Source organism: Scyliorhinus torazame, chromosome 17 (assembly GCF_047496885.1).
Source record: "Scyliorhinus torazame isolate Kashiwa2021f chromosome 17, sScyTor2.1, whole genome shotgun sequence".
In the NCBI taxonomy this organism is placed as follows: Eukaryota; Metazoa; Chordata; class Chondrichthyes; order Carcharhiniformes; family Scyliorhinidae; genus Scyliorhinus; species Scyliorhinus torazame.
Window position 1 is genome coordinate 103,770,100 of NC_092723.1, and position 19,185 is coordinate 103,789,284.

Genomic DNA, 19,185 nt, shown 5'->3' on the forward strand with positions numbered 1-19,185 from the left:
AAGGGACCCTGGCTCAAAATACTATAAAAAAGAAATAAAACATGGAGGAACAATGTGACAGGACCACTATTTAGTTTCAACAACAAGAATTTATTTTATACCAAACATGAAAGAAATTGGAGTATGATCCAATACTCCTTCACTTTCCCTTTAGTTTAACAAATACACACAGATTTTAAGGTTAACACGGATTACAAAGAACATTGTAAACTACAGCAGTCACATTAACACATAAAGTCCCTTTGAAGCACACAAGATGATTGTGGTAAGATGTAGAGGAGTAAATCGATCCAAGCTTCCCAATTTTGATTGTGCTCAGGTGACCCAGCACTTGACTCTGCTGCAAAGCTGCTTTGGTGGAATAGACTGTTAGCACTCCCTGCCATAGCTCATGCAGGAAGGTTTGGATGCGGCCCACAGGCCTTCCCAACAAGGAATCAATGCCCGAGAGGGAAGAAAGTTAGACATTTTTTAATACGAATTGTTCTCCAGGTGACATTTTTTGGAACTAAAGTTTCAACTTGACATGGTTTTGCAGAAGATTTTACAATGCTGAGGGGCTGGATTCTCCCCTACCCGGCGGGACGGGGAGTCCCGGCGCTGAGGAGTGGCGTGAACCACTCCTGCGTCGGGCCGCCCCAAAGGTGCGAAATCCTCTGCACATTCAGGGGCAAGGCCGGCCCCGGAGTGGTTTGCGGCGTGCCGGCCGGCGGGGATGGGGCTTTGTACCACCCCAACCAGTGCCGAAGGGTCTCCGCCGGCCGGCGCGAATTGGCGCATGCGCAGAAGCGCCAGCGTGTGCAGGCATCATCCCAGCGCTTGCGCAGGGGGGGATCTTCTCCGCATCGGCCATCATGGAGGACCACAGCAGCCGACGCGGAGGAATAGTGCCCCCAGGGCACAGGCCCACCCGCAGATCGGTGGGCTCCGATCGTGGGCCAGGCCACCATGGGGGCACCGCCTGGGGCCAGATCCCCCGAGGACCCCGGAGGCCGCCCGCGCCGCCAGTCCCGCCGGTAAGTACTTACTCTAATTTACGCCGGCGGGACCGGCCGAAAACGGGCTGCCACTCGGCCCATCGCGGGCTGGAGAATCGCCAGGTGGGCCGCTGCCAACGGCCGCCGACGGGCGTGGCGCGATTCACGCCGTCGCCAAATCCCCAGCGCCGGAGAATTCGGCAGCCGGCGGGGGCGGGATTCACGCCGCCCCCCCGGCGATTCTCCGACCTGGCGGGGGGTCGGAGAATCCTGCCCGTTGTATCAATAATTGCTTCAGATTTGCTCTCTGAATGAATTTCCCATAATTAATATTTTGAAAGAAAAATTCTATGGCTGGAAGTTATTCCATGAAATAAATAAGTTGGCGCCCCCTGTAAATTTGAGTGGATTTTCGTTAGGCAATACACCTCTGCTATTATCCCACAGTATATTTTCAGGACCTTCAGAGTTGTAGTTTGTTCCAGCTGGATCTCAACAAAGCCAATTAATATACGACAGTACATTCCCTTTACAACACTGGGCCACTTCGGAGTCTGTGGGCGGGAATCGGCAGGGCGGGCAACTCCGGCGGGAAGGAGTGGCGTGAACCTCTCCTGCGTCAGGCCACCCCAAAGGTGCGGAATTCTCCGCACCTTCAGGGGCTCGGCTGGCGCCGGAGTGGTTTGAGCCGCCCCGGCCGGCGGGGAAGGGCCTCCGCCGGTCGGCGCGAGTTGGTGCATGCGCGGGAGTGCCAGCGTGTGCTGGCATCATCCCAGCGCATGCACAGGGGAGGATCTTCTCTACGTCAGCCATGGCGGAGGACCACAGCAGCCGCGCGAAGGAATCGAGTGCCTCCACGGCACAGGCCCGCCCGCGGATCGGTGGGCCTCGATCGCTGGGCCAGGCCACCGTGGGGGCACCTCCCAGGCCAGATGCTCCCCCAAGGACCCCGGAGGCTGCCTGCGCTGCCGGTAAGTACCTACTCTAATTTATGCTGGTGGGACCTGCAAAGAAACAGGCGGCCACTCGGCCCATAGCGGGCCGGAGAACCGCCGGGTGGCCGCTGCCAGCTGCCGCCGACCGGCGCGGCGCGATTCCCGCCCCCGTCAAATCCCCGGCGCCGGAGAATTCGGCAGCAGGCATTGCCGGGATTCACGCCGCCCCCCGGCGATTTTCCGACCCGGCGGAGGGTCGGAAAATCCCGCCCTGTGCCTCTTCCATTTGAGATTCTCTTTCATACCGCATTCTCGTGCTGACAACTAAATTTATTAACGAAACAATGTTTGCCTCTGAGCAGGCCATTGTTTTCCTTGGCACAGCTTCACCGCTTATCTTTTAAGTGGAAATATACCTCCAGAAAGAGCTGGCAGGAAGAGCACCTTGTGGATATTTGCCAGCCAGCTAATGTCATTCTGCACTGTGTGACTGCCATGGATCATTTGGTTGAGTTGAGCAACCAGTTCACATTGCAACAGGTACAGTCAGACTCTTGTACATAAGTTTAACTTTCAGGTAGATTAGTTTTTATAAAGAGTACATTGTTTTATGAGCAAATCACTGGAGCTGTATGATGCCAATCTTTAAAAGGGGGCATTGACACCTGGGTTTACAAACAGGAATGTAAAAATGCTCATGTGTTACAATTACATAATCGCGTTGCTAATCTTGTTTACTGTTACAATCTTTAGAAGTTCAATTCTAAACTAACGTTACAGTGAAATTAATTGTTAAAATTAATCGCCACCCCACCTACCCCCCCCCCCCGGCCTCTCTTTCTCCCCCCAACCCCGGCCCCTCTTTTTCTTTCCGCCGCCCCCCCCAATCCCGGCCTCTCTTTTTCTTTCCCCACCCCCGGCCTCTCTTTTTCTCCCCGCCCCGGCCTCCCTTTTACTCCCCCCCCCAGCCTCTATTTTTCTCCCCCCCCGCCCCCCGGCCGCTCGTTTTCTCCCCCCACCCCCCCCCGGCATAAGTCGAGGCCTCCGCCTGCCCCCTTGGGTGGAAGTGAAAGATCCTATGGTACTATTTTGAGAACAAGCAGGTGGTGACGCTAGGACAAGTAAAGGAACAAACCAGAACTCAGCGGAGCTGTAAATGGCTGGAGCAGAGGGCCAGCAAAGCATGGAACATCTGACAAAGAGAATAAGTCTTCCATAACCCCAGGAGTATAGTGGATAGACTCCAGGGGAGAGGGAATGCTCAGTAATCTGTCTATGAATAGAGGATCCCATCGCATGCCAACTCCAATACCAGTGGCCCTGGTGCATCCAGCCTCCATTAACAGCATCGGCTGTCTAAGAAAGAGGGAGCTCGCATTGCGATCTAAAGTTGTTAAATGCAACAGAATTACTTGTGTTATTTACGAAATCTTAAAACCGGCAATAACCAACTTACACAGCGTTGGCGTATTTGTGAAAATCAGCTGCTGGCTGTGAATGGGTTAACGATAGCTTGCCCTGTGAACTACACTGTAGTAAAGATTAGTGGCCTAAACATTCAGTACTAAGTATAATTAATAAGCTTAAACTTCTGCTGCTCTGCTTTGAGCGCTCATGGTCTACTGAAAGTAAATGGCCAGTGAGCAATTTATCCTTGCATGGTTGGATAATACCATGATTTGCAGGTCGTAGATGTATGTAACGTTAAAGGGTATTTGTCTGCACACCCCCATCCCCACTCTACAGTAACAATGCATGCAGTAGTTTGCTTGCGTTTTGTGCCCATAAGAGAAGAAACAAAAGCATATTACATCATTTTGACAGCAATTTAATTGTAATTTTGAAAAGCATGTTTGCGAATCGAAGCCAACTCTTTTGCAGAGCTCTGTCTCCTCCTCCTCAATTGAACCATGTCTTAAGCAATTTTGTAAATGAAAATGAAGGGGCCTTGTTACTATGGTTTCTCCACACTCGCTTCAGATATGACAGTCTGTTGTGGAGTTTGTGATTTTGAAACATAATTAATCCTTTCTATGACCGACGAGGAGAAATAGAGGTCAAGTCCAATAACACTGAGTTATAATACGGATTTCATAGAAAAATGCTACTGTGAAGTTGAGTGGGATAATATTTGGATTGGTTAACCAGGTTTCCCGACCTTTTGCCAGTTTGGACTTTGATAGGATTCAGATCGATTACCATGACAACTCAGTGGTGTACAAAGTTCAAATCTGTAAATCCTCCATGTTATGAATCTTAAAGGCATCAAAAATCAAGATTATATTGGCACGTTTACAGTGCCAGATTCTAAAATAAGTCGATGGAAGACTGGCTGTTACCTTGTGCTAACTGGCAGCCATTGTATTTGACCAGATTCTGAAATTGAGCTATTTCATTATCATAATTATATAATTATACACAGGAACATAAGGATTAAGAGCAGAAGTATGCAATTCAGCCCTTCAACCCTGCTCCGCCATTCAATCAGATCATTGCTGATCTCTTCCTGGTCTCAATCCACCTTCCTACCGGTTCCCCATATCCCTTTAACCTATCTACCTTTTTTCCTATCAGAAATATATCTATCTCCTTCTTGAAACCATTTAATGATTCAGATTCCACCGCACTATAGAGCAGCGAGTTCCACAAATTCACCTCCCTCTGCGAGAAGTAGTTCCTCATCATCTCAGTTCTAAATCTACTGCCTCCCAACCTATAACTGTGACCTCTCGTTCTGGATTGCCCTACAAGGAGGAACATTTGGTCTTTGTTTACTTTATCATCCAAATATTATAATGTATTTTACAAATTTGCTGAAAGATACACAGATCAATATTCAATCTGTTGATAATATAACATTGGCATTCTGATGGAAAGGCATTCCTGGACTTTATCTTCCAATTCTTCATGCTCGTAGAGTTTTACAGCACAAAAAGAGGCAATTCAGCCCATTGTGACTGCGCTGACTATCAGGCACCTCACTATTCTAATCCCATTTTCCAGCACTTGGTGCATAGCCAGCTCCATTTGTTGATTGTAACATTGTGATGTTCATCAGCCTGTTCCATGTTACAAATCTGATTGTAGAAAGCCTTAAAGTGCTTTGGTAAATTCTATGACTGTTTAATTTTAAATTATTAAAGCGATATGGGTTCTACTGATCATTCAGTGAGCTCATGGGACAGACAGAGCTGCATGGATCAGGAAGGCCCCATGTTTGATTCCTGGGGCGGGATTCTCCAACTCCCCGCCGGGTCGGAGTATCGCCGGGGGCTGGCGTGAATCCCGTCCCGCCGGTTGCCGAATTCTCCGGCACCGAATATTCGGCGGGGGTGGGAATCGCGCCGCGCTGGTTGGCGCCCCCCCCCCGGCGATTCTCCGGCCAGCGATGGGCCGAAATCCAACTGCTGGAATGCCTGTCCCGCCGGCGAGAATCAAACCACCTCTCTTACCGGCAGGTCAAGGCGGCGCGGTCGGGCTCCGGGATCCTGGGGGGTGCCCCCACGGTGGCCTGGCCCGCGATCGGGGCCCACCGATCCGCGGGCGGGCCTGTGCCGTGGGGGCACTCTTTTCCTTCCGCCTTCGCCATGGCCTCCACTATGGCGGAGGCAGAAGAGACCCCCTCCACTGCGCATGCGCGGGGATGCCGTGAGTGGCCGCTGACACTCCCGCGCATGCGCCGCATGGCAAAGTCAGTTTTGCGCCAGCTGGCGGGGCATCAAAGGCCTTTCCCGCCAGCTGGCGGGGCGGAAATCAGTCCGGCGCGGGCCTAGCCCCTCAAGGTTAGGGCTCGGCCCCTCAAGATGCGGAGGATTCCGCACCTTTGGGGCGGCGCGATGCCGGACTGATTCGCGCCGTTTTCGGCGCCGGTCGGCGGACATCGCGCCGATTGCGGAGAATCCTGCCCCTGGTCTCTACCAGATTGCTTGGATGGTGACAGTGCGGGTATCCTACTGTTGGCCTCCGTATCCTAGGCAAGACAGAAAGGGAAGCAATGAATCCATTTTCCTGCAAATGATAATGCACGTATGTCCGGGCATACTGTGATATCCTACTAAATTGGCAACTGTTATTCACTGGCCAGCTTCACACTTTAAAGAGATATACAGAAGGGCCATTGGTGCCAAGGATGGTGTCCATGATGTCAGCTCGTTCATTGAAAAAGGGGTGAACAAAGAGGGAAGGAAAATTGGGTGGTGGCGGGGAGATAATTAACTCACTGGTGAAGGCTGCCCGGTAGAATTGCTCGGAATCATTGCTGTACTATTTTAAATCCCCACAGAATGAAGGGTGTTCCAATCATTTTAAGGTTAGCTTATAATATAGGCTAACCTAACTTGTGTAATGAGTAACGATTTCTTTAGTTTTCATAGCAGGCATGCACACAGCCCAAATCTATTTTTATCTAGAATAAATATCCTATTTTAAATACATTAGCAGTGCAGAGGATTATCAGTAATGTGCGATCCAGCGTTAACCTGACTGATAAAAGTGTTGAGTTTGGGTGGAGCACTTGGCATAAACCAGAATAAACATCCCGCCTCCATAATCACAGAATAAACTCCACAAGACAGCCTTTATCAGAGTTCAATGGCATTTCCTACCATTTTTCTCCTTATTTAATGGTGCGTTCTCTAGAAACAGCTTTCAAAAAAAAAAGTTGATGGCTAATTGCCTAAACCAGTCACGCACTTATTAAATGCCTGGAACTCCTGTTTTTCCAATGTTAGCAAGGATCTGGTCACCAAGCTATTTGACCAAGTTGAATTCAGTTTCCAAATGTCTTAGTTCACAAGACTGCGTACTAAAACAGTTGCCAGTCCATGGATTAAATGTGAAGGTGGCAAGATGTATGATTCTTTATGCTAATGCTCTGAGCTGTTGCATAATTTCACAATCGGGTGACAATCTCTAAGGTAGATATTTACCGATCAAATCACAGAGGAGACTTAACCTAACCCTTTCTTATGTTTGAGGGCAGTAAGAAATTGCTGAGACGCCTGATTATTATTGTTGGTGTGTGTTTTTATAAAAAAGATGCGTTTTCTAATTTTTCTTTTGACTTTTTAATTGTGTAAAGCATCGGTCTGATAATCTATGATTGCCCAGTATTGTGTTCTCTGATGACACTGTTTAAAATGCCAGTGGTCTCACGGGGAGGAATGAATCTGTGGAAGCATTGGGACATGGCTAGCTATACTGCTGTACTGACAAGAGACCCAGTAAGGGGATCAGGGATTATGGGGAGAAGGCACGAGAATGGGGATGAGAAAATATCAGCCATGATTGAATGGCGGAGCAGACTCGATGGGCAGAGTGGCCTAATTCTGCTCCTATGTCTTATGGTCTAAATGTGGATACAAGGGACAGGATTCTCCCAGCCCTGGACCAGGCTGGAAAATCCCCGTTACCGGGCCACGCCACCCCACCCCGATGCTCGCACGCGAATCTCCGCAGTGGCGCCGGCATGGTTGGCGCGGCACCGGTCACGTGCTGCTCTACGCGGCTGGCCCGCCAATTCTCGGCCCGTGGGACGAGCGGCCGTCGTGGAAACGCTGAGTCCTGCCGCCGCCGTCCACACTTGCTCTCAGTCGGCGGGAACTCAGCGTGGAAGGGTTGGGTGGCGGCCTGTGGGGGGGGGGAGAAGGGGCTCTGACCCTGGGGGAGGGGGGGGCTCCGATGCGGCTTGGCCCGCGATCGGGGCCCACCAATCGGCGGCCGGCCTCTCTGGCTGGGGGACTCATTTCCTACGCGCCGGCCCCTGTAGTCCTGCGCCATGTTGCGTCAGAGCCGGCGCGTTGAAGGAAGCCAATGCGCATGCGCGCGTTGGCGCCAGCGCCACTGCACATATGCGTGGTGCCATTACACATGCGCGGATCCCGCAACGCCCAGTTCGCGCATGGGATCGGCAGCTGGAGCGGCATGAACCCCGCTGTAGGGGCCAGAATTAGTCCTGGGAGCAGCCCGTTCATGCCGTCGTAAAACGCAATGGCATTTACGACAGCGTGAACACTCTGTCGCGGGATGAGAGAATCCCGCCCAGATGCTTGGGGGGGAATGCATACTGTGGTTCCTCCCAGAAAGTAGTAGATCATGGCCAGGGGTTGGCTAGGTAAAATTAAAATAATCCTTCTCTAGATTGCCAGCCTCAATCGTAGCCTGGACTCCTTGGAAGGTCCCCTTGATCACTTTTTATGTTGTCTACTGGTCTCTAACCATATAGTGAGTTCCATTAAGCTGAGGTGGCATTCCTTCTGCATTGGTGCCCTTGTTGGTCTGGGAAGATGGGAAAGGACATTTTCCCCCAAATATCAAGGCCACTGAAGACTCCCATAGAAGGCCAAGACCTGGTTCTGACCATTCTGATGGTTTTCCATGGAGTTACAACAGGGGCTGACTGAAACAGGGAACTTTTGGAGTATCTTCCTGTCATTGATTGGGATGGCACCCACTGAACCTTTCAATGTTATACAGTTGTGCTCTGTGTTTGGAAATGGGAAGGAATGACGTTACTCCAGTGCACCAGACACAACAGGACCCTCGAGCTGAAATTGTATTTTACAATGGTAATGAAAGGATTCAAATCCTTTTTTAAAAAAAAATGATCATAGGATATGGGTGTCGCTGGGTATTTATTTCCCATCCCTAATTGCCCTCGAGGGGGGATGTTCAGAGTCAAACACACCTCTTGTGTATTTTCATATGATCGATGTTTTGAGGCACCTTTTTGTTTCAGGTACGTGCTTGTTCTAGGCATTACTTTCGAAGTTTAAGCTACATCTTAATTTGCAGATATTACTTCCTTCTGCTTCCGTTAGACAACACGATTATAACTCAAAGGCCACTGCTTCTGCAGTGAATTAGAATGGACTGTCACATGTTTGAATGCTGGAATTGTGAATGAATTTGACTGTCCACTACAAATTGAAATACTGCTGACTCTGAGAGATGGCCACTACTCTGGTTTCTCTTCATAAATATTTGCAACTGCACTCACTTTAGGCTAATGAGGGAAAGATTACATCAAACAGTCGTGGTGGTAGCTGTTGCTATTATGATTAACCTTTTTGTTTTTCGCTATTTCTCTAAAGTCCTCCAACCCTTCAAGGTCTCTGTTCTTCCACTTCGGGCCTCTTGTGCATCCCAACTTCCTTTGCTCCACCATTGAGTGGCCCTGCTTTCGAAGTCCTTCCTAAACCTCTCTGTCAGTCCTCCTCTCAAGTTGCGCCAGAAAGTCTTTAACTCATTTTGAGTAGGTCTTTGGTCACCCAGCCTAACCCTTTGTCCAGCTTGGTGTCAAATTTGGTCAGATATTACTGCTGGTCAGAGCTGTGGGAGGTTTAACTGCGTGAAAGGTGCTATGTAAATGCAAGTTGTTGCATTTTTGAACTCTTCCAACAGTTCAGTTGCTGAAAACAGGGAGCCATGTAGACCAAAAAGGGTCAAGGTTCATTAGAAGTCTGTTCTGAGTGAAAGGATATTCTCAGCTGGTGATTTAGGGCACTACAAGTAGCCTCAATATGTCAGAAAGCAGGATCCTACACTTGTTTGACTTCTGTTGGAATAGGGTGGCAGGTTTGAGTTCAGTTAACGCCTTCGCATCTCTGTCCACTTTGAGATATGAGTAATAGCTATTTGGATTAGAGGGAGAGGAATTGATATCCAAGGATTCAGGGACCAAACCCCTTGATCCCTGCTGGGCGTGTGAGATTAAGGACTTGCCTCTTTATATTTCAGCAGAGAAAAGGTTCTTCAGGAGATGGGGAAGAGAGTAAAAAAAAATGAATGGAAAAAGGGCAGAGGAAATATATTCTTTCAAGCATCTCCTGAAGTACTCATGTAAAGCCATGGAACTCTGGGTTATTTTAAAATAGCTTAACGATTGTGTTCAAAGCCAGGAGGTATGAGGTACCTGGAGCGCTTACAGTTCTGTCAAATTTTCCTGGATTCATTGCCTGAAATACTGACACACGTCAAAATATTGGGCGGGAATCTCCGGCTGCATCCTCCTGGCGACTGGAGAATCCCGCCCGAGGTCAATGGAGTTTTCCATTCTATGCAGCTCGCCCGTGGTGTTCTTGCTGCGGGCGGGGTGAGAGAATCCAGCCCAATTGTATCTTAAAACATACACATGGGCTGGATTCTCTGCCGGCAGGATGGTCCATTTTGCCGGCAGCCTGGGGGTTTCCAGACTGCATGGGGCTGTCCCACAATGGGAAACCCCACTGACTAGCCGGCGTAACGGAGCATCCCGCCGGCGCGGTAAAACAGAAATGTGGCGCGGGAGGGGCGGAGAATCCAGCCCAAGATTGTTACACTAATTTTACAAGTCTGATACAGTTATCGGCATTTAGTTTTTTTTGTAATGACATGGTATAAAATTGAAGAGCGATCAGAAACACATGGAAAAAAAACTGTTTCTCTTCATTTTGAAGAGGAAGATGTTTTTAAAAAATATTTTTATTCTCCATTTTCACATTTTCTTCACAATTTACACCCCACCTACAAACAGTAAATGGTAACGATTGCAATGTCAATCCCCTTATTAACAACAACAATCCCATCCTCCCACCATCCCCCAAACAAGGGCCCACCTGACAAGATAAGCATCAAATAAAACAAACCTTACCAAGGTGGAAAAAAAAGGAAAAAAGAAAAAGGATTCAGGAATCGCCTATGGTCACCATTGACATATATAGTCCAGCCCCCCCCCCCCCTAATATTCAACGCCACCCAATCCCCAAAAGGGATTGAATGACACCCATGAATTATAGACAGCGCCCCCACCACCCTCCCAGACTCCTCCCCTCCACTTCCTCTTGTAAACTCCTCCTCCAACCTCGGTTCCTTCCCCCAACTTTTCACCCCAGCTAGACTCACCGAAATCTGTTCTACCAGGCTCCGATGGCCGCAACCCCTCCCCCCACCTCACTCGCCTTCACTAGCCGGCTTAAACCGGCCAGCGTGGAGGCCCCCGCCAGGGTCTCCTTCCCCCTTTCCCGGTCCCAGGAAAAACAAGAAGAGGAAGATTTTTTTTTTTAATGGTGGCCTTTTATAATCTAAAATGATCGGGGTAAATCTTGACTTTGTGCAATAGATTAAAGCAATTTTTATTTCTATTTGAGATTAGTTAGTCAGAAGTGATGTTAAACAGGCGGCTGACTTGCTTGACTATTTTACACTCACACAAAGTCAGGCCACCCAATTGAGTCTCGCTCCAACTGAACAATTTTGAGGTCTGTTGAAGACATTAACATGTAATGTTGTTCACAAGATGCTAAGATGTTTTTCTCTTTTGTTTTTCCAGTGGTGCGAGGGCATATCCGAAATGTGGTCCATGATGCAGAGCGGCAGGAGTCTGTTGTTAGCGTCAGCACCACCAAAATCTATAGACAGAAGTTTACGCTCTTTCACCCAATAGGAAAATATGGAAAGTCTTTTGGGGAAGTGAGGACATTCTTAAAGTGTGGTGTGAAGCAAGGAGTCGGAAGTTTCATTTTCACCGGCCATGTCCACTTTGGAGAGGCATGGCTTGGGTGCGCGCCTCGCAACAAGGACTTTAAGAGGATCTACGAAGTGGCCAAAGAAGCCCATGAGAATCCGTGCGAGATTGAGTCAGACTGATGCTGCTTAACAATTTGGCTGCTTTTTTTAATTGGCAGAAAAGGACTGTAAAACATATGCCGCTATGCTGCCACGGTACATTCGGAGTCGCATTGTGAAGGAATCCCTGAAGAAAAGGTTCTGGGCAGGGTTGATTCATTGTCCGAAACAACTGTGGCCGTGCTGGTAACCTCACTGTGCAAAGGACATTGAGAAAGGAACTGTGGGATTGATTTATTGTTCAATGAGAATAATTGTTATTGCACAGGCAACCTCATGTGTGTGTGAAGGTCCCTTAGAGAGGATGGGGAATGATTTATTGTCCAATGTGAACAATTGAGAACGTGCACTCAGTTACACTTTGTGAAGGACCATTTTGGTTAAAGAATAAATTTGTAAAAATGTCATATCTGAACAATTCCCTTTGACTCCTCTTAAAAGGGGTACTCCAGAGCAAAATTAATTTAAAAAAGAAATTCAGCATCCTGGTAGAACATTCCACGTATAATGTAAAGTGTACGGGTTGCATGATTACACAGTTTTGGTTAAAGATCTTCATAAGCACCTAACAGCCAGTAACAGAAAGGTTATTGACCTACAGGATTAATGACTGAAGCTTCAGCATATGTCCAGTGCAAATAAATATTTCTGTCCATCCAGCTGAGGTATGTTCCCTGTTTTAATAAAAGAGTGTTTACTTTGTATATTTTTGTTATATTTATAATTTTATTTGGTGCAACTTTGAGGAGACCACAGTCCATAAAATTGGGGTAGCAGTCAGATAAATGCCAGTTCAAATACTGAAAGCAACAGTACTGGTAACAAAAACCATGCTCTGTAGCATCGTCAGTTTTACCTCTTTCCATTTCACGTTCTCGTTGACCCCGCAAATCCATTCACAATTCCCTTAGCACTGTGGTAACCTTGACTCTGGAACCATATAGGTTTCCCCATTCATCCTATTCAAGACTCCCTTCTTTATGATCAGAAAGCTGTTTTCTTGTCCGCACATTCTCTTTGTGAGCAGAATGGTAATTGTAGCGTCAGCCACTTTCAACATTGATTAAAAAATGTGTTCTTGGGGAACCTGATACTGGAGTATTTCTTGTGGAAGAAACTGGGAGTGTTTGGCAATGGAGAGGGAGCTGTGGGGTACGCACTTCCTTATTGTGGAAGCAGGGCAAAACAGGGCTCTGTATTCTGTTTTTGAAGTGAAAAATATCAACCAGGCTCGGGTATTATGTAAATATCAGGAGTATACGAGACGGCTACCACTACCAACCTGTAATATTAGAAACAAATACCACAACACTTCAAATCGGATTATTTAATTTGAAAGGGATCTAAGTTGGCATCTTTGTCAAATTAAACATGGAAAGAGTGATGAAAATGGACCAATATCTTTACTGTGCTTTTGTTATTTCTTAGTACTTGTCATGGCTTTCCGTATCACTGTATTGTAGAAACACAGTGCTGCCAAGTCTACTCCTGTAAAATATTTACTATATTGCCATTCTCAGTGGTCTCAGTTTGTGTGTCTGCAGCTAGCTTAAGTGTACATAGTGTAAATATTTATGCTGAAAAAAAATCCTAAATTCAATGGATGGAAAAATTGAGACTTTCTGAGTCTCTTTATAAATATGGGCTGTAGTTTTGTTTTTAAGAATGTATCTGTTTTTTTAAAAAAAGGTTTTTTGATTTTACATTTGAAAAGTTTATTAAAATCTGAAACAAATTGTTATTTGCAATTGTGTCCATTTGAATGATTTGCATCGCACAACGATAGACTTTCTGTGCTGTGATCATATGGCCGGGAATAAAGAAAATGATAGTGACTCAAATTGGTATAAAACAGGAAAGTAATTCTTACAAAGTAGTTTGTGTAAACACCAATATTTCTAGCCACATTGTGTAGAGAATACAATGGGGTTCATGGTTAATGAGTTATCCATCATTTAAAAACATTATGCTATTTTCTAATGTAGAACATGAAAGGGATATTGTGGGACCACGTGTTAAATATTAAATTGGACTACAGAGATAGTTGATTGCTCGAGGGGTTTGTGGGAAAATATCTCTCTTGTAACTATCTGCTTGCTTGTTTGACATAATCATATAAGGCCACCTCTCTTTTTCCATATATTAACCCACACTGCCAGGTTTCTGCTGCACCTTGACATGAACAGGCATTTCACTGGTGCCAAAGTCTAGTAAAGCAAGGTGCTTAGGAAATAATAATAATCTTTATCAGTGTCACAAGTAGGCTTACATCAACACAGCAATGAGGTTATTGTGAAAATCCCCTAGTTGCCACACTCCGGCGCCTGTTCGGGTACACTGAGGGAGAATTCGGAATGTCCAATTCACCTAGCAAGCCCATCTTTCTGGACTTGTGGGAGGAAACTGGAGCGCCCGGAGGAAACCCACGCAGGCATGGGGAGAATGTGCAGGCTTCGCACGGACAGCGACACAAGCGGGAATTGAACCTGGATCCCTGGTGCTGTGAAGCTACCGTGCCACCCATTCTGATTCAAGCAATTTCTCACCATCTAGGGCAGCACGGTGGCGCAGTGGTTAGCACGACTGCCTCATGGCACCGAGGACCCGGGTTCGATCCTGGCTCCGGTTAACTGTCCATATGGAATTTGCACATTCTCTCCATGTCTGTGTGGGTCTCACTCCCACAACCCAAAGGTGTGCATGGTAGGTGAATTGGCCACACTTAATTGCTCCTTTCAATTTTTTTCTTTTTTTTCAAGTTCTCTCCATCTGCTTTGGTCTCCATCGTGCTCTTGCTCAAGGCCTCTCGATACTCTCTCTTGTCTGACCCTAGCGTTTCATGTCTCTGACTCTTGCAGTTATTCTTCTGGAGGGATAGTGGGGGAGGCACAAGGTGGAAAGTTTGGATTCAGCCCTGTGGGGAAGCAAAAGGGGAACCATCATCCTGCTCGCCTCGATCAATCCCAGTGGAGGAAAGCCAGCTGATTAATGAGCATGTCGAACAGAGAATGACATTGGTATAAAAGGCAAACAGTAAAGGACCATGTTCGATCTGGATGGATAGCATAGCCTATTCTGACTTGCATGTTGTCAGTCAATATTCTCAGCAACCAGAAACGTGTCTAATAAATTCATGCTAGAGTTCTAGACCTAGGTGAAAGAGGGAGGTTGCACCGCTTTGAACTGAATTGCCGAGGCTAATTGAGTAAATATGCGCATGAAGTACATTTGCCTTTATTGTGTCAAATATTTTCAACAAAATTAGTGCATGTGGCCAACAGTATGGCTAGTCAATCATTTCTAGTCCCCTGTGATAGGAGAACTGTGGTTACTATGGTGACCCACCTCAATTGGTTGGATGTCAGGGGATTCACTGATAAATTCCCTTGTGACGAAAAACTGGTAATAATACCATCACAAATCTTATAGAAATGTCGTTTAGCTTTCACGCCAGGGGCAGGATTCTCCGGCCGCAGCTGCCCGATAACCGGAGAATCCTGCCTGAGGTCAATGGAATTCTCCATTCTCTGCGTCTCGCCTGTGGCGTTTTTTGCGGTGGACGGGACAAAGAATCCAGTTATTAATACATTTAGAGTAAAAACGAGTGGGCACGATTCTCCGTCATCTGATCCCGGAATTGGGAAACGTAATTGGGCGGAGAATCGCGCGTGAGGGGAAAGTCATGGCCGGCGCTGGATGCCCGACAGAATGCCATGCTCTGGTGCCTCGGCAGTGGCGTCAATGCATTCTAATATTGGCACATCCTTAACAGGCATGACCCAACATTCTCTGGGGCTCTTGCAATGCTCCGCCTCCGCCAGGAGGAATTACCAATGGCGAGGCTCACTTGTGATTTTAAAAATGTGGTTGCTGAGGGGGAGAGAGGGGAGATGAAAAGTGTCCAACATCACTATAGTGTGGTGACAGTCGTACCGCTGGCCGGGGTTGCTTCTGCCAGGGCTTGGGGGGGGGGGGGGGGGGGGGAGCATGGGGGTGGCCAAGAGGTGGGCTGTGGCGTCGGGATGGACGGTCACGGAATACCATTACCACAGCCGGCAAGGCAGCCATGGGACTGTGCACACTGCTGTCTGCCCACTGTGAACTTAGGGCCATGGGTCATAGGGGTGTCCCCCCAGGGCAACCCCCCCCCCCCTTCCCCCCTTATCCTCTGGCCCCAGCCGACCCATCAATGGGATGGGCGTGCTCCAACGCAACCAGTGCCATCTTGTTGGATGGAATGAGTGGGTGTGGGGAATGGAGTGCTAATATGTGGCTGCAGCTTGTCAGCCCCTTGAGTGCCAATCCTGACCCCGGTGAACCGGACATCATTTTTCATTGGAATCGTGTTCCATGTGGCGCCGATGCTAGCCCATTAATGGTTCCAGAATCGGCACCAATTTTGCTGTCGTAGAGCATTGCTGAAACATTGAAACCAGTCCTTAGAATTTTTTATTTTTTTAAATGTATACTCCTTATGAATTCCAGTCTGCTCACAAGGGGGGGGTGGGGGATGGGGGAGCGGGGGGGGGGGGGGGAGATGCTGGTGCCCTGTCACTTCTCAAAAAACAATACCACCAATGGTGGATCAATTAAAATTGAAGATGCACAAGAGACCAGAATTAGAGGAGCACAGATGTCTCGCAGGGTTGTGGGCTTGGAGGAGATCAAAGAGATAGGGAGGGGCGAGGCCATCGAGGGATTCTTTTATCAAATTAATTTTAAAATTTTTCCAATAAAGGGGCAATATAGCATGGCCAATCCACCTAACTGACACCCTCGCAGACATGGGGAGAATGCAAACTGCAGACGGCCAGAGACCCAGGGCCGGCATTCGAACCCGGGTCCTCAGCGCTGTAGTCCCTGTGCTAACCATTGCGCCATATGCCGCCCTCTGAACCACATCTAGGAGGCTGAAGCACCGCTCAATCACTAACCTGGTGTTGCATGGGCATCGTTGTAGCAGGTCAGTCTGTGGCCTCCAAATCGGTGTCATCAACTACAATCGCAGCAGGTAATCCCTGTCACCCAGGAGCCAACTGTGGTGAATGTATAATTACTGATAATTCACCAGTGCACTGTGTTATGTTATTAACCCTGTGGTCTCTACCTATGGGCTAATGTGTGGCTCCACCCACAGGGGATATGTTGGGGCGTGTACGGGCTCCGTCCATGGCTCCACCCCCTTTACAGGAAGTATAAGAGCTGCTGACCTGCGGGGCCGCCTTCAGTGTTGTACCGGTCACAGGCAGGCTCAGTTCTAAGCTGATTAAAACCACGGGGGCCTCGCTACCGCCCTGGCTGATGACACCAGGTCCAGTCCTCCTCCGAAAACATGTTCGGAGCCATATCACCGACCCCCTGGTAGAGAGGTCCAGCTCCTGCACTCCAACCCACACTATGCGTACGTCGAACACCCCGATGGCTGGCAAGATACCGTCTCCCTCCGGGACCTGGCGCCCGCAGGCTCCAACACCACTCCCACGACTGCATCCACCACACTATGTCCCGTCCAACCTCCCATGTTCAGTGCCCCCACCCCTATATGGTTCCCGCGCTCCCTCCCACCCGCCGCACTGGAATGAAGCTCCGGAAGAGCCGCTCCCGGAGTCCACGCCTGTGCCGGCTCCGGACCCACATCCACAGCCACCCGAAGCGGCTGCAACACCAGTGCTTCAGCGGTCGCAACATACGATCCGGGCACTGGACCGACTGAATCTATATGAGCCCGTCACCCCCGCCGGACTTCATTTTTAAACAGGGGGTAAATGTGGTGAATGTATAATTACTGATAATTCACCAGTGCACTGTGTTATGTTATTAACCCTGTGGGCTCTACCTATGGGCCATTGTGTGGCTTCACCCACAAGGGATATGTTGGGGCATGTACGGGCTCCGCCCATGGCTCCACCCCCTTTACAGGAAGTATAAGAGCTGCTGACCAGCGGGGCCGCCTTCAGTGTTGTACCAGTCACAGGTAGGCTCAGTTCTAAGCTGATTAAAACCGCAGTTTACTTCTCCACGTGTCTTCGAGTGAATTGATGGTCGCATCACCAACCCCCCAGTTGGGGAGGCATTTCGAACATGTAACGAGTCGGCGAGTGTGCCTGGATGAAGGGTATTGGGCACAGACGTGCATGATGCACACCTGATGGTCATATATCAGCTGCACGTTCATCGAGTGGAACCCCTTCCTGTCATCTGCAGGTGCTCATAGGGGGGCATGCACCACATCTATCGCACCCTGGATCCGGGGCAAGACGGCGATGGTGGTGAACACCTCTCCCTGGGCATCCTGGTGCGCTCGGTCCAAATTAAAGTGGATGTATTGTGCCAACCGGGCATATAGGGCCTCCGTGATGACACGGATGGACCCGTGCACCAAACACTGTGAGATCCCGGACAGCTCCCCACTCAGTGCCTGGAAGGACCCCGTGGCACAAAAGTTCAGAGTGACTGTCAGCTTGATGGCCACCGGGAGCGGGTGTCCTCCCCCATTCCCCCATGGTGACAGAAGCACCATGATCTGGCAGGTCCTCGAACGACAGGCGCTGCCTGTACATGCGAGGCCTCATGCCGTGCCTACTTTGCACCTCCTCCTCCTCGGCCTGTTGGGCAGTTGCCTCGCCATCCTGCACTGCCCAATAGGCCGAGGCTGCCTCCTATTCCCCTGGGGCATGCTCCACTACTGCATACTCCACTGCTGCACGCTCCACTGCTGCAGCTTCCTCCTCGAGTAGCTCCAGCTCGTAGAGCCGCAGGGCACCCCCCAGGGCTGCGGCGATGAGCAGGAAGGCCACCATTGCTGGTTGTACTCCAATATCCATTGTCTGCAGGGGGTGAAAGACCGACATGTTAGCATGATGCATACCCTCGTGCCCAACCAGGTCCAAAGGGCTACATGGTGCCCCCAGTTGACACTGCGGACTCTGCCCTCGCATGGACCCCCTCGCCCATCTCCGCACTCCTGGCCCTGTCGGGCCCGGCCCAATGGGGATTCTAGCCCTGGCATCCGTCCCTGCTGCCAGGGGTACCATCGGCTGGCACTGCCCTTGCCAGTGTTACACTCCGTGACCCCAGTCCAGTGCCTCCACAGGGGCTACTGTGGGCATTGTCCTTGAGTGGGCCGCGAATGCCCCACCTGCGGGTGGCGGCTGGAGGGGAGCGCTGGTATGGCGGAGGATGGGGTGTGGTAGTGGTCGAGTGGGGACTGGGATGCAGGTGTGGGGGGTGGGGCATCCATACGGCTGGTGTCACTCTGCAGTACCAGGGGCCAAAGTAGGTGGTCAGTGGAGTGCGCAGCAAGATCGTTGCCTTGCAGGCCGCAACAATGGCGGTGCGTGCCTGGGCACCACCCCAGTCCTGTGGGGGTTTGCTCTGGCCACACGGCCCGTTCCCCCACCCCCCCCCATCACCCCGTTCTGGCAGGCCGCTCCAGCGCAGCCAGCCCGGCCAGTGTCCAGCCCGGCAACGCACAGCTGCATCTCTCAGTGTCCTACCTCCTCTCTCTCCCTCATTGGCCACGCCGCCGCTTTCACGATTTTTAAAAGCACAAGTTAACCTCACCGTCGGGAATTCAGCCCACCAGAGGCAGAGAATCGTGGAGGACCCGGGGAAGACAGGGGTCGGGCCTGCTAATAATACATGTGGTGATCTTTGCGAGGGGTTTCCAC

General features: G+C 49.4%; 1 protein-coding gene across 1 annotated transcript in view; it reads left to right on the top strand.

Moving 5' to 3' along the window:
* metrn (meteorin, glial cell differentiation regulator) overlaps window positions 1-13,263 on the top strand; it is a 54,503-nt gene extending 41,240 nt beyond the window's left edge. The window contains exon 4 of the mRNA XM_072480820.1: window positions 11,220-13,263. Within this exon, the coding sequence (XP_072336921.1) occupies window positions 11,220-11,536 (317 nt within the window). The 3' untranslated portion in view covers window positions 11,537-13,263. The remainder of the gene's footprint in view (window positions 1-11,219) is intronic.
* Window positions 13,264-19,185: the final 5,922 nt, after the last annotated feature.